This window comes from Marmota monax, unplaced genomic scaffold (genome assembly GCF_021218885.2).
Source record: "Marmota monax isolate L192 unplaced genomic scaffold, Marmota_monax_Labrador192_F-V1.1 WCK01_AAM20220418_F8-fsc00048, whole genome shotgun sequence".
NCBI lineage: Eukaryota > Metazoa > Chordata > Mammalia > Rodentia > Sciuridae > Marmota > Marmota monax.
This window is the reverse complement of record NW_026694895.1, coordinates 5,915,893-5,932,317: the sequence shown is the minus strand read 5'-3', so window position 1 is coordinate 5,932,317 and position 16,425 is coordinate 5,915,893. Positions and strand designations below refer to the sequence as shown.

Genomic DNA, 16,425 nt, shown 5'->3' with positions numbered 1-16,425 from the left:
ACACCTCTGCTTCAGATTCCTATCAGTAAACAGGGCAACAAACAATCTATCACCCAGAATCTTTAGAATTAAGTGAAACAGCACAAAAGATTTAGCACAATGTTGATAAAATAATTACTGTTCAAAATCTGTTAACTATTTTACTTCTAGGTATCACAATTAGCATTATTACGAGCTGTTCTGAATAACTGAGATCTCCTGCCTCCCTGCCTGTATAACAAATGGCATGCTTTCTCAACATGGCTGACAGTGGCTGAGGGGGACCAGTGTGTGGCTACAGAATGGAGTGGTGTTCAGAAGAACTGAACTGGGGAACTTCAGTGACTTCATTACATTACTTTATTCTTGCCTGAGTTTTCTAGGATCAAACTGAGGTGAGGTAAAGTCTAAAATCTAACTCTTGTAATCACACTTGGCTCTTGTCAACAAGGTATGCCCCCTTACGCCCCCAGTTATCCCTTTCACTATGTCTCAGTAAAGAATAACAACATTTTTTGTACAGGACAGACACCAAACTGCCTCTTATACTATAGGTTGATTTAAATATTTATGTACATGGTCACTAAATATATTAAGTCTCAGAGATTTAAAATATGAGAAGAGTCTAAATTAATCCCTAAAGAAGTAGGTTAAATTATAATGTCTATAAATAAATGACAGAAAACAAATTAGATGCCAATCAAAAAATTTAAGCAAAACAACTTTGTAGATTTAATCTTCTCTAAAATTTAACTTACCTGCCTCAGACTCCATGTTTAAATTAGTTGTTACAAAATTAGATGGGAAAAGACCTATTCCTCTGTGATTTTCTCCTTTCCACCAATTGGCATCACTGAAAATAAAATGAAAAAAAATGTCATTTTTCTTTAACATTTTCAAACTGTAATGTTGAGAGATTTAAAAAAAAATCAAATTTATCCTATTTTGAAAATCAATTCACATTCAGCTATACTTAAAAGTTGTTCTTTTTAAAAGATATTAAAAGGTACAAATAAAAAAAAATGTACATATCCTTATTTCTAAATTTAGAACTAATTAGCAATTGGCCATATATCATACTGGGCTTTTTAAAAAACATAAAACACAGATAACAATAAAGTTCTCTCTATCAGTGACCCTAAGTCCCAACCTCACATCCTTCTTACCACACCATCAACATAAAGCTGGTATGTAACTTCCCGACAGTCTATTTTTCATTCTTTTGCATATATTTACACTCAACTGACAAACATAGAAGACAGCTAGCTAATGCTTATAGATCTTTTTAATTTTATATACTAATACTTGCTTATCTATTTTAAAGTTTGACTATAAGAACATGCTGTATTTCTGTATAAATGCACATTTATTTGTTCCTAGTCTTTCAACATAAAGATTGGGGTCATGATTATCCTGAATTAGAGGGCACAATCCGACAGTTTTTCTAGGCTTACTGAAGCATGGATTTGCAAGCTGGGCACCTTTCATGCTCAACTACTGGAGAGGCAGAGGTGGAAGACAGCCTGAGCCCAGGAATTTGAGGCCAGCCTGAGCAACACAGTGAGACTGTATCTTTAAAACAAAATACAAAACAAAATGACAACAATGGACTTGCTGGGCCATGAGATATAAGCATTTTCAATTTTATTAGTCATTGTCAAATGTTCCCCATAGTAGTTGTGGAAGTTTACCTTCTTCCTCCCATTACTGTCCCCCCAATCCCATATATGGTAAATATTTAAGTTTACACTTGCTATCAGGAGAGAAAATCATATTCCATTGTACTTATTTCCACTTGTGTTTGGTGACTATTTGAGATGGCTTCTTCTGTAAAATGTTTTTATTTATATATTTTGTCCATTTTTCTTCTTCCACAGGGTTATCTTTTTTTCATGGATCTGTAAGGGTTCCTTACATATCCTGGATAGCAACTATTTCTCTGAATCAAGCTGATTTCTTCTCAAGGCTATCATTTCCTTTAAGTATATGTTTATGGTTCTTTATTCTATGGTGGGTTTTTTCCCCCTGTAATAAAATTTAGTAATCTACCCTTGAACCAATATCTAATAGTTTTAGTTTTTTATCTAATAGTTTTAGGCTTTTTTTAACCCTTTTCCCACCTTTATCTGAAACAAAATTTTACGTACTGTGTGAAGCTCAAATTTTATCTTCTTTGTACCAAAAGAAGAGTCATTCATTCCAGCAAAACTTACTGAATAGCCCATTACTTTTTTTCTACTAACTTATGATACAAAAACAGCATACTATCAAAATAGCTTTCTGTGCATGAGCCTATTTCTGTATTCCATTCTGTTGTATAACAGTCCACAAAGTAGTCCCTCCTTTATTTGCAGTGTTGGTCTGTGATTCCAGATTACTTGAGGTCAATCATGACCCAAAAATATTAGATGGAAAATTCCAGAAGCAGATAATTCATAGGTTTTTAAAATTCATAGGTTTTTCAGGTGCACCATCCTGCCCTGAAAAGTCAGCCATTCCTTTGTCTAGCATATCCACACTATATATGCTACCCTGATGTTAGAAACTTAGCAACTGTCTTGGTTATCAAATTGACTACTATGTTCCATAGTACATGTTCAAATAATCTTTATTTCATTAAATAATGGACCCAAAGCACAAGAATGGTACTGCTAGTACAATTCAAGTAAGTCGCAAAGAAGCATCCTTTAAGTGAAAAGTGGCTCTTTTTTTTTTTTTCCCCCAGTGCTGGAGACTAATTCATGCTAGGCAAGCACTGTACCATTGAGCTACATCACCAGCCAAAGTTCTTGACCTTCTAAGTAAGCAAAGGAAGAAAATTATATGCTGAGGTTGCTAAGATCTATAATACAATATGATATTTGGAGAGACCATATTCACATAATTTTTACTACTTTTATAACTTTGTTTTAATTGTTGTATTTTAGTATTGTTTTCAGTCTCTTACAATGCCTTATTTATAAGTTAAACTTTTTCGTAAGAATGTATGTATAGGAAAAAACACAGTATATACAAGGTTCAGTACCATCCTGTTTCAAGCATCCACTGAAGGAGGCTTGCAACATATCCCTCATAAGAGGGAACTACTATATATTTGTTTATTAAAGCCTATTAATACACCTTGATATCTGGCAAGGGAAATACTCTTGTTATTCTTTTTCATTTATTATACATCTTCACATGTTTATATCTATATTAAAATATTTTTCAAGGACTCTGGAAAAAATTTCTGTAGGAATTTTAACTGCATATGTACTAAACTTATGCAATAACATAAGAAAAACTAAATCTTTCTAATATTAAGGTTTACCATGTCTCTCTCCAATTGTACTTTTATAAATATAAACATAATAAAGAATACTTATATTCTTTTCTATCTTTCCAAGAATTTTATAATTTCTCCATAAAGACTTTACATATTTTTTAGGTTTATTCATTCCTAGTTCATTCATTTGATTTTTTTTTTTTTTTTTTACTATCGAGAATGACTTTTCTATTACATTTTCTAATTGGGATTAAAGCATATCACTGATTTTTGCATATTGAGGTTGTATCTAACAAACTTGATAAACTCTTACCAGTTTTAGGAAAGAGGAAGGAAAGGAAAGAAGGAAGGAAGGAAGGAGAAAACTTGACACTTTCCCATAAGCTACTGACTTTAATGAAAACAACTCAACCCATTGACTGAACTTTCTATTCAAAGTATCTGAAAATAACAATAATTTTGTCTAGTTCTTTCTAACAAAGAAATTTGTTATTTACAAATACCCAATACCTGTTTCTTACTAAACAGGTATTTGTAAGTAACAATCTTTTATTGTGTGTGTGGTTTTAGGAATCAAAACTTTGAGCTTTGCATTCTAAAAAGTAAAACTAAACTTAAGAGGATTTTAAAGATAAAACCAGACAATTCACACTTCTGAAATGGATACATGGGATTTATTTGAACCTATCAACAATTGTATGGACAGCCTTACCAGTAGTCGTAATAATGTATCACAACTTTCTTCCCAACTACTACCACAAACTCTCTGATGAGGCATAAAAGCACATAAAACAACCCAAAACCACCTCAAAGCATGATGATTCCTTTCCAATCTTTATCTGGCTCTATATTCTTTCCACTGACTACCAGTTTATTTTATAAAATGTTAATGGAACAAAATATTGTTCAAGTTTAAATTCCTAAATTAAAGTGATTCAGTACTATAATTTCATATAAATCATTAGATGATTAAGGAAATTTTCAAATGTGTCATTTACATTTGGAGCTTTCTGTATTAGGGAAGAATAAATCAAAACTAAGCAAAAAATAATGTAAGTATAAGGAATAAACTTTACGTTCAATTAATTGATTATTCAGTTAATATTAATGAAATTCTATCAAGGACTAAACAGTGCTTTCTGGCTAAGCAATGAAGTTGCAAAGATAATTAAAACATTATTTCTGCCCTCAAGAAATTTAAAATCCAGTGTTTCAACTTCTCCTACCAACTAAGAGTGTTATTTACTTTACTTTCTCCTGCTCCCTCCTCCCAGCCAAAGAAGGGGGTCACTTCTTCAATCAACTGATTAAGTAGGAGAGATATGTAAAAAACATACTTAAAATACAGTATGAGGAATATTGTTATATATGTTCAGAGAGCTACAGCAGCACAGAGAAGGAAACTCCTAACTCTACTGGAAGCTAAAAGTGGGAAGGATTTAAAGGTTTCTCAGAAAAGATAGTCTGACATGGGTAGGTTTTGAAGATTTAAGTAGTTACTCATCAAAAGGAAAAGAAAGCTGGACAAGGTAGCACACACCTGTAATCCCAACAGCTTTTGAGACTGAGGCAGGAGAATTCTGAGTTTAAATCCAGCTTCAGTAAAAGTGAAGTACTAAGCAACGCAGTGAGATTTTTGTCTCTAAATAAAATACAAAATAGGGCTGGGGACATGGCTTAGTGGCCAAATGCACCTGAATTTGATACCCAATACAAAAAAAAAAAAAAAAAAGGAAAAGAAAATTAAGGCTATGGAATATGGAAATAAAAATGGCATCTGTCTGCTGCTGACACAGATAAACAAGAAAATACGAAGAAACAAAAATTTTGCATTCTTAACCAAAAGAAAAAAATGCAAGGATATCTTATCTAGTTTTAGGAAAGAGGAAGGAAAGGAAAGAAGGAAGGAAGGAAGGAAGGAAGGAAGGAAGGAGAAAACTTGACACTCTCCCATAAGCCATTGACTTAATGAAAACAACTCATCTATAGGGTTTTGCAATGGCAATAAACAAAGGTCAGTTATGTCCTTTATGGATAAAATCATGCGAAAAAAACTGTTATTTTTACCTCAAACATACAAATAGAAAGCTAGAAACCTAGAAACCCTGGTAATCTTCTGGGGAGTCTTTTCCTTAAAATACCTTTTGTATTTTTTAATATGAGGAGCCAATTCTTGTAAAACTTGGACTCCTTTGCAAACCTCCCTTGCTAGTAAACTTCTTTTTCTTTTCTAAATGCTTTTGTCTTCTTTGACAGGGCATTCCAGGCAGAGAACCAAATGTACAAGAGGTCTAATCAGAACATGGCATTTTTCAAACTGCAATAATTCCACTTGATTATTTGAAATGCTTACATAAAGAACAAAACAGGAGCAATGAGTTACAGTTAAAAATGTAGAAAATTAAAGGGTTTTTTTGGTATACTTTCTGTTAATAAGAAATATGTGCCTTTTAAAATCAACTGAGTATTTCTTAAAATGAGACTCAAGAGTGATAAACTTTCAAGGGACTTGAAGTTCTGCATGTGAAAATTTTATGTTTTCAACTCCATAGCAATCTAAAAACAATGAAGAGAATCATTTTCTGGATCATCTGGATGACTTCTTTTTAACTGAAGAATGACATTTAATAGTGCCATCCAATCTGCATTTATGTTTAGAATTTTGCTAGTGATTATCAATCACATAAAATGACAACATTTAACCCAAATTTACTAGTAAGCATTCCTATGGCAACTGTAAGACTGGGGTATCCTATTATAAAAATGACAGCAATCCGCCTATCTATTCCATCATCCTCATGTTTAACTCTCTTAGCAGTTACAAGAGTTCTTTTTTGCAGTAACAAGACAACTGAAAATTATATTAGTCTAAGTTATTTAATAAGTTCGTGCTTTAAATGGACGTCCGTGAAAAAGAAATGGTGTAGAATAATAATGTAAACCCCCTCTATTTGATGGAGGTCAGTAGACTACAATAGGGATATAATGCCACAGAAAAGCCAAATAATATCACCCGAAACTGTATGAAAGACTCCTAGCAGTTTCAACAGGAAAAAAAAAAAAAAAAGAACCGATTATTACATAGGACAGGGCAGTACAGATCTGCTAAAATATCTGTGCTATTAAGCAGTACTATATTTACTTTGGAAACAGCAGTTTAAGAAATTTTATTACATACACATAATGTTCTAAATTTAAAACAGGAAAAAGTATTCATTTTATAGTTTTGTTTCTATGTATAAATGTCTTAAATTTTATAGTTATATAAAAGTATCAATGTGTAAACCTAGTTCTTTGATAACTATTCTAACTTAAACATACTGAGAAGATGGGCACCTAAAGACTATAAGTGTTTAGAACATGTCACCTCTTTATTTCTATTTATTCCCCTTCAGGGATCATGTGCTGCAATTCAAATAATTATTTTAAAACAAATTTGATGGCAAAAAGATTATTTTCTCACTAAACACAGTGCTACCTACCTTGACTGCCTATGAGGCCTTCCCTTTCCTGTTCTCAATTTCTTGCAAAATTTTCCTTTCTTTTCAAAATCAATCAGGGTTCATCTGAAATGGAGCCCCTGGATAAGCCATCTCCCTGGATACCTGCACCAAGTATAAATCTGCTCTCTTCCAGTATCCAACGGTACCCCTTTTATGGTATTCATCACATTTTGCCTTATATACAACTGTGTATAGTAATTTTAATTCCCATTTTTTTCTAGGTTTGATGAAAATAGAACTAAGTCCCCATTCGTTTCCTATTAAAGAGTCTACAACATAACATTTTCTCAAATATTAACTGCAACAAAGTAAAACCATTATATATCTACTCATTTAAAAATATACTAGACTAGTATATTCTGACTGAATTATTTATAACAGTTAAGAAATACATTTGCAATCTCTGTTCATAGCAACAAGCTGTCAGGTCTCACACTTGCTAAATTCATCAATTTCTTTCTTTCTTTCTTTCTTTTTTTTTTTTTTGGTACTGGGATTGAACCCAGAAACATTTAACCACTGAGTTGCATCCCCAGCGCCCTTTTTATTATTTTGAGACAGGGTATCACTAAGTTGCTGAGGTTGGCTTTGAACTTTCTATCCTCCTACCTCAGGCTCCTGAATTACTGGGATTATAGGTGTGCATCACTGTGCCCAACTTCATCAATTTCTTTTAAAAGTAAAAAAAAAAAAAAAAAAAAAAAGAATTAGGCTCAATATAGATCGATCTATTTTTTCTTACACTTTTAAACTACAGAGAACCTATAAGGAGGGAAGAGTAGTAGATTTAAGGAATGAGGAGGAGCCAAGCATAGCTTGTGGTTGCTTTGATCAAGATAATGCAGTAATATTTCTTCCCAAAGATTTGCTGCCAATAATTTTGTAATATACAAATACCAAGGCAAATGCATTCAGATGACTGAATATTCATTTCTTAACTGTGCTAGTCAACAATATCAACACATCATTCATATAAGAGATAAAGAATACTTTACTAGTAAATTTAACAACAAAACAAGAAACTAACATCTTGTCTAACATTTACCTAAAAAAAAAAAGCAAGGTGTTGAAAATGTTCTGTTATGATTTAAATACACCAAAAATCAAGGAACTGAATATTCAGGATTCTCAGTTAAGGACACTGTGCTTCAAAACTTCAGAAAATTCCATAGATAAATATTTAAAACATACCTGTCATCCAAAACAATAATGATTTCACCATGTTTAAAGGTGAGTTCATTGTCCTCAACAGCTTCAAAATCGTATAAAGCTCTCACTTTTCGTGCAACCTTATTATTTAACTGAATTTCTGCAGATGGATATAAAGATTTTGTCTCTGGGTGTTGTTGTTTCTGCTCTTGCAAAGATAATTCAATAGCTGGTTTGAAAAATTAAAATGCAAAAAAAGAAAACATAAGATAGCAAGGATTAATTCTGATTTTTAAAAAAGTTTAAAAAGAAATATCAGATAAGATAGTTAACAATAAATCAAATGAATATTTTATTTGCCCAATTAAATGCTAAACAGTTAATTTTCTGTGGGACAGGGAAACACGACATTTTTAAAATAGTTTTTGCTCATTCCTTATTATCACAGTCTGTCATATACAGCAGCTATTATTTTTATAGCAAACAGATTGTGACATTATAATATGGGTAACTTTCCATATAGGACAAACCGTGAACATATTTCTGTGTTTGACTCATAACTTTGGCATTACAGAAAAGGTGAAATGTAATCTCTCCAAAGGTAGGACATTAAATACAAATTACTGAAAAGGAAAATGAATTAAATCCATCCTGTCATTTTTTTCCCCTTTACTTAAGACCCTACTGATTTTTATATTTGAGCTACCTCAACTAAAAGCACACCTAGTTTTATTATAATTTTTATTTCATTAAAATTTTCAGGTGAGGATATTTTAATTGATGCTAAATTATACATGCTTGATCATTTTACCTTTAGCTATGTCTTCATCTTCTTTGTTTTTGTTCAATGATGTTCCATTCTTGGCAGCAGCTGATACAGTCTGTAAATGTATGAGTAAAATGAATGTAAGTATCTTTTTAAAGGAAACACAAGCACTATAATTACTTGCAAATGCTAATTTTAAAAAATACTGATATAACTTGAGTTTCATTTAAAAGTCAAGCACTTTATGACAATTTTAAGTAACTGTTTTCAAATACTAAAACATCAGAGTTTTCAAGAAAAAAATTATAAGTGCACAAAGGGCACAAACTGGCTTACTTTTTTTTTGGTATATAACACACAACTTGGCATGAAGAAAGTACTTAAAAATTTATAGAATGAATAAATGTGAGTCTTTCCTGATTACACTTCCTGATTTCAACTGAGATCTCTTCTTCAATGAGAGGTGCTCTACTGCTATTGGCATAGAGCTACAGAAGAGATACCAACAAGAAGTCATAAATACTGAAGGGGACAGAGAAAACAGGTACAGTTCTAGGAATACATCTGAAGTCCTCTTCAACTAGTTGATGATGGTGGTTTTCCACTATAGCAGAATAAAGAAGGTAATGCTTAAATTTAATGGCATGTAAAGACAGATATCCAGGACTATGAACCACCAATCAGTTTTCTTTTTTCCCAGTGCTAGGCAAGCATTCTACCACTGAGCCACCTCCCCAGTACTATTAACTAGTTCTTTAACACCAATTTTTGAGAACAATATATAGAAAGGGCACAACAGTTGCTTTTTATTACTTATAAGGTATCTGTCTCAAAACTCAACCCTGTATCTTTAGGTCTAAGAGGCTAAACCTAAAGCTGCTTTGTCTCTTAAAATCTAAAACAAAAGAAAATATAGTATTCTCCTCCTTAGTTTCTTTCTCTAGCCCACAGCTTAATATTAACTGGAGGGAAAAAAGACACTGACAGCAAAGCACTCAGACAATGGTTTCCCACAAACTTGAAGAACTAGCCCACTCCATGAGTCATTATTCCTGTCTCCTCTTCCTGCCATCCTACTATTCCCTAGCTCCCCCATGCCAAAATTTCTAATTTTATAGATCCACTTTCCAAAGTTCCAATATAGAGGAAAAACACTGAACAATTAGAATGTCTACTAAATGTAAGGCACTATGTTAGATTGTCACTTCAAGAATGGAGGTGGGAAATGATGATCAAGACATCCCTTGTCTAGGGCTGGGGTTGTGGCTCAGTGTTACAGCACTTGCCTAGCATGCATGAGGTACTGGGTTCAATCTCTAGCAGCACATAAAAAAAAACTAAATAAACAAAATAAAGGTATTGTGTCCATCTACAACTAAAAATATTTTTAAAAATTTTTTAAAAAGACATCTCTTGCCTATAATCTTTCATACAAAATTAATACTTCAAACTAGTATAGGCCAATCATGAATCTGAATGAATCTCTCACCTGAGAACCTGCCGAAGGAAAAGTAATTCCTTCTTCTTTCATAGACTTAATAGTTGCAGATATGAGACTAAACTGGGGATCCTTCTGAAATTCTTCTGACCATTCCACCATTAAAGATTTCAGTTTTTCACATACTTTAGGATGAGCCTTTTAAAGAAGGGGGGAGGGGGTGAAAAACCCACTGTAGTTACAATAAATACCAAAATTATTTAACTAACAGAATTCTCACCAAAATTCTCTTTAATTATATGAACATCAACAAAAATCTGGCAATACCTGGTGTGAATAATTGATAGATGCCTGTTTAGACTGTAAGATAGAGTTGTTCCATGTAAAATCACCTTTCTGGAACATTAATTTCTAAGTCTTGGATGACTAATAAGTCCCTCATATTCCAAGGCTATACCCTCTATGTTTCTTCAACATTCTCTATATTACATTATGATTTTTATATCAACTTGACTAAATTTCTGGGATTTTTACCACTAAAAACATGAGAATGGTGCTTCTAAGTGTCTGTCTCAAAGAAATTGGTAACAACCTTATGAGGGCCCCCTCCACTCTGCTCTAAGATTAAGATCCCCTTTGCTCACCAATGCTGATGGGAGTCAACATAGAATGGTAGTTAGAGGTAGGAATCTAGAGTCACAGAAACCTAGATCTAAATCTTGGCTTGCCACTTAATAGCTGCATGACCATAGAAAGTTACTTCCCTTTAAGCCTCAGTTTCTGCATGTATAAAACTGTAAAAATAGAATCTAACTTCCAAAAGTGGTGAGGAACATTAAACAAGACACACTATCCAAAATGGTTAAAGCAGTGACTACTTACTAGATCTCAAAGATTAGCTAAATTAACAACATAAATTCCTTAGGGAGAAAAAAGATTTTAGTGCTATAAATTTTTTTTAAATCAAATTTCTAACAAGAAGCTTCTTTTCAATTTATCTAAAATATTTATTTAAATTTATAATACATTATTATATCTAATTAAAATAATGAACATATATATTTTTAATGACTTAAATCTCTTCTCTTTTTAAAATTTACCTTATTTTTTATCACAGCACGTACTTCTGTTGCAAAATCACGGGAACACACTTCTAAATGAAATATCTTTCCACAGTTTGCCACACAAGCCCCAAGAAGCTATTAATTAAAATAAAAATTCATATATAAATGTTGAAATATTATTTTCCTTATTGAAATAAACGTCATTTTCATAATTTAGTCAAATAACATGATTTTTACTCACAGTTAATGCCTGCAGAGCAACATGAGGAACCTTATGATTTACCCTTTTCATGATGGCTTTTAGGCAATCCTTTGCTCTAAGAAAAAAATGGAGAAAGTATTTTTTGACAATTTTAACTCCAACATTAAAAAATATAAGAAATTTTCAAGCAAATAACTTTACTTTACTTTGTTAAGGAATAAGTCTATAAATTTATGATTTTACACAATCTTTTGCTAACAAACTTGTAGATCTTAAAAAAAAAATTGTTGTAAACATTATATAGCCCCAAATCAAGAGACAAATCATTCCACAAAATGTCAGTCAACACAAGAGAACCATATCATACTAATTCTCTCTTCATTTCTTCAAGACAAAGAGCTTTCAGACAGCAAGTTCTTCTCTTGAAAAGAATTAGTACAATGTACATTCTTTTTTTTTTTAAGAGAGAGAGAGAGAGAGAGAGAGAGAGAGAATTTTAATATTTATATTTTAGTTTTCGGCGGACACAACATCTTTGTTTGTATGTGGTGCTGAGGATCGAACCCGGGCTGCACGCATGCCAGGCGAGCGCGCTACCGCTTGAGCCACATCCCCAGTGCCAATGTACATTCTTAAAAGGTTCACATGAAAAAGCTGAATATTGTTGTCAGGCACAGTGGTGTACACCTGGAATTTACTCAGAAGGCAGAAAGATCATAAATTTGTAGCCAGATGAGCAACTTGGTTAAGACCCTGTCCTAAAATATAATTTAAAAAGGGCTGGGGGAGTAGCTTAGCATTACAGCACTTTCTAGTATATGTGAGGCCTCAGTACTGCAAAAAAGAAAAAAAAAATTAAAAGAGTTTAATGTTAAAAAAAATGCTTTCACAATTTCTACACTTTTAGTGTATAATCAGCTGTGCATAATTACCATACCTTCCTGAAAAGCACTCTAAATTTTGGAGTTTTTTTGGTACTGGGGAACTGAACCCAGGGGTGTTTTGCCACCAAGTTACATCCCCAGTCCTTCTTATTTTTTATTTTGAGGCAGAGTCCCCCTAGATTACTGAGAGTCTTGCTAAATTGCTGAGGCTGGGATCAAACTTGCAATCCTCCTGCCTCAGTCTTTTGAATCACTAGGATTACAAGCGTGGGCTACCACGCCCAGCAGCATTCTTTTCTTACATTCACCTTTTTCATCAAAAGACCTATTTACCTTTTTACTATGGAAAGACTCTCATATATGTCTAAGTATAGGGAAATTCCCCCAGTAACTAATCTATTCATTTTTATAACATGTGTCCCTATTGTGTCAAACCTTTAATTACCTATGCCAACATAGCTCAAGTTTTCAGTTGAACTCTTTTCCATTTGCTCTTTCAGGATAAGGTTAATCTCATAAACCCAGCTTACTGGCTCTCTCTACTTTATCTTTCAAAATTAAACAGTTTCAATAACAGTTAAGTTAAATAATTTTGTTAAAACTAAAACCTCGATTCACTTTCAAAGTTGCATCATGAAGATACACAGGTTAATTAAGCTCCTAAATGTTTACTGAGTATCTTACCCATTAGGAGTGGTTCCAACTTTGTCACATATGTCCATAATAAGACTCCAATCTTCCGTGGTGTTGTACTCATTTGTGGCTTTTTCTAAGATATATTAACATACATGATAATTAGTGTATAATTTTGTGTTACAAAACACTAAAAACCAATAAAGGCACAATAGTTAAGAAGCCCTACCTCTTCTCTTGCCAAGAAAAAAAAAACTACAGAAAAATTTCAGAAGATAGAGTACTTCTACTAACTTCAATTTTAGAATTATATAATTAAATATTCTCAGGTATGGTATATTTTACTGATAGTAAAATGCCTCCTAAACAACTAAATAAATTATGCATCATCAATATTCCTGTCAAATTCTAAATTGGGAGAAAGCTTTAAAAATGTATCATCATAAGGAAATATTTATTAAACTGTTCACTGAATCATTTTCAATAGCAAAACAAAACAGATTAATGAAATACAGTAAAGTCATGCAATGGAATGTAAAAATGATATGCAAAATGAAATGTGCAAAAATGCATGAATATCACAATACAATGATTTGCTTGGGCTCATAATAAGTAGCATTAGCTTATAATGAGAAGTCAAAAAAAGTTAATCACTGAAGAATTTCTAACATTCACATGAACTTTTAAAAACAGCTTTAACTCACATACCAATACAATCCAAACATTTAAAGTGTACAGTTCAATGTTTTCAGTACACAGATTTGTGCAACCATCACTAATAATTATAAAACATTTCATCACCTCCCCCCAAAAAAATCTGCACCCACTGGCAGTCAGTGTTCATTCTCTTCCATATCAACTTTCCGTCCCTACACATTCACCTATTTGGGACTTTTCACATGAAGAAAATTATGTATCGGGGGCTTGGGATATAGCTCAGTTGGCAGAATGCTCGCATCACATGCACAAGGCCATGGGTTCAATCCCCAGCACCACAAAGAAAAAGAAAAGAAAACCATGTATCATGTATCTTCTTGTGTAACAGGCTTGTTTTATAGCATATTTTCAAAGTTCATACATGTTGTATCATGTATCAATATTTCTTTTATTGCTGCATAATATTCCATTGAATAGATACAGCACATTTTATTCATCCAATCAACAGTTTATGAACACCTTGGTTTGCTTTTTCTTTTAAACTTTTTGGCTAATATAAATAAATAATACTGCTGCTATGAACATTCATGTATAAGTTCTTGTGTGGGCATATGTTCCATTCTCTTTGACACAGCCCTGCTGGGTCATATGGTTAATTATTTAATTTTTTAAGGATATGGCAAATGGTTTTTCAAAGTATCTATAATATTTTACATTACCAGAAGTATAAGTAATATATGAATATTTTCCCTAAAGTTTTAAAATATTCAAAACATTTATATTTTTATTTGGTGGTGGTGGGGGGGGGGGTAATTGGGAATTGAACCCAGAGGCACTCTATCAATGAGCTATATCCAAAGACCTTTTTATTTTTTATTTTGAGTCAGGGTCTCACTAAACTGTTGAGGCTAGCCTCAAACTTGTGGTCCTCCTGCCTCAGCCTCCAAGCTGCTGGGATTACCAGTATGTGCCACCACACCAGATATACCCTGCATTTTTACAGAAACACACAAAGATAGTTAAAAGAGTAAACATGCATAAGAATGCTAAACATTAAACTAGAGGGGGGATCAAAAATAGATTACACAGTGGCTTCTGTATATTAATTTGACAGTGTACATCTAGAAGTTCTTTATTTTGTTCTCAAAATCTTTTTTGTAGTGTGATACATTTCACGATCAAAGTAAAAATTAAACAGCAAACTGTTAAAAAAATGATTAGAATATGACTGAATCATTGTATTTTCACTGTACTGAATCTTATAAAATTTCAATATGAATTCATGCAATTATTTTGGATAATGATATTAAAAAGTAGCCAGGCCCAGCGGCATATAGGTTGCAATCCCAATGTCATGAAAGGCTGAGGCAGGAGGATCACAAGTTTGAGGCTAGTCTCTACAACTTAGTGAAACCCTCAAAAAAATAAATAAATAACAAGGCTAAGAATATAAATATAGCTCAGTGGTAGAGCATCACCGGGTTCAACCTCCAATACCAAAAAGCAAACAACAATTAAGAGATATACAGACACAGACACATATATATGGTAACACCCTAAAGAATTTTATGTGCTGGGAGTATAGAGGTGCACCTGAGGCCCTGGGTTCCATCCCAGCACTACAAAGAAAAAAAATAATATATATATGCATTTTCCCCTCTAAACTAATATATCCTGTAATTTCAAACACAGTAAAACCTACACACACACACACACACACACACACACACACAAATACATAGGAAGAATATATGAATCCAGAATAATGTTCTTTTTTATGGCAAGGAAAAATTTTTTTATTAGAGCTTTATAGTTATACATAGTAGCTGGGTTCATCCTGACAAATTCATATATGCACTAAATTTGATTTCAGTTCATGATCCCACTGTTTCTTTTCCCTCCCTTCTCCCATTCTCCTTCCTCTACTCTACTAGACGCCCTTTCACTTGTCTATTAATTTATATTTGATTGGTTCTTTCTACCTATGCATAAAAGTGAAGTTCCCTGTGGTATATTTATATATATACACATGATTTTTAAAGAATTCATTCTGCGGGCTGGGGAGGTGGCTCAAGCGGTAGCTCGCTCGCCTGGCATGCGTGCGGCCCGGGTTCGATCCTCAGCACCACATACAAACAAAGATGTTGTGTCCGCCGAAAAACTAAAAAATAAATATTAAAAAATTCTCTCTCTCTCAAAAAAAAAAAAAAAAAAAAAGAATTCATTCTGCATTGCTTCCCCTCTGCTCTGCCTTTCCATCTCCCCCTTCTACAATATTGATCTTCCCTTTGTTATCCTATTCTTCCCTCCCCCCCACTTTATTTTACTCTAGCTTCCGCATATGAAAGAAAACATTTGACCCTTGAGTTTAGTTTTTAGCTTGGCTTACTTCACTAAGCATGTTATTCTCCATTTCCATCCATTTACCAACAAATGCCATAATTTCACTTTTTATGGCTAAGTAGAAACTATACACACATACACACACATCACCATTTCTTAATCCATTTATCTACTGATGGACATCTGAGTTGATTCCATAATTTAGCTATTGTGAATTGTGCTGCTATAAACATTGAAGTGGCTGTATTGCTACAGTATGCCAATTTTAGATCATTTGGGAAAATATCAAGGAGTGGGATGGCTGGGTCATATGGTGGTTCCATCCCCAATTTTTTTTTTTTTTAAATCAAGTCTTGCCATTTCTTTTAAGATTTTTTTTTTTTTTAGTTGTAGATGGGCACAATATCTTCATTTTATTTATTTATGTGGTGCTAAGGATCAAACTCAGTGCCTCACGCATGTAAGACAAGTGGCTCTACCACTGAGCCACAACCCCAGTCCCCAGCCCTAGTTTTTTGAGGAATTTTCATACTGCTTTCCAG

At 33.0% G+C, this 16,425-nt stretch overlaps 1 protein-coding gene across 5 annotated transcripts in view; it reads right to left on the bottom strand.

The window, feature by feature from the left end:
- Stam2 (signal transducing adaptor molecule 2) overlaps window positions 1-16,425 on the bottom strand; it is a 57,425-nt gene that overhangs the window by 21,080 nt on the left and 19,920 nt on the right. For 4 of the 5 annotated variants that reach the window (XM_046426910.2, XM_046426906.2, XM_046426905.2 and 1 more), the window contains 7 exons: window positions 12,935-13,019; window positions 11,406-11,481; window positions 11,201-11,299; window positions 10,152-10,298; window positions 8,708-8,777; window positions 7,939-8,125; window positions 738-832 (listed from right to left, as the gene is read on the bottom strand). In XM_046426910.2, coding sequence (XP_046282866.1) covers window positions 738-832; window positions 7,939-8,125; window positions 8,708-8,777; window positions 10,152-10,298; window positions 11,201-11,299; window positions 11,406-11,481; window positions 12,935-13,019 — 759 coding nt within the window. The remainder of the gene's footprint in view (window positions 1-737; window positions 833-7,938; window positions 8,126-8,707; window positions 8,778-10,151; window positions 10,299-11,200; window positions 11,300-11,405; window positions 11,482-12,934; window positions 13,020-16,425) is intronic. The other variant, XM_046426908.2, reaches the window with a different exon arrangement.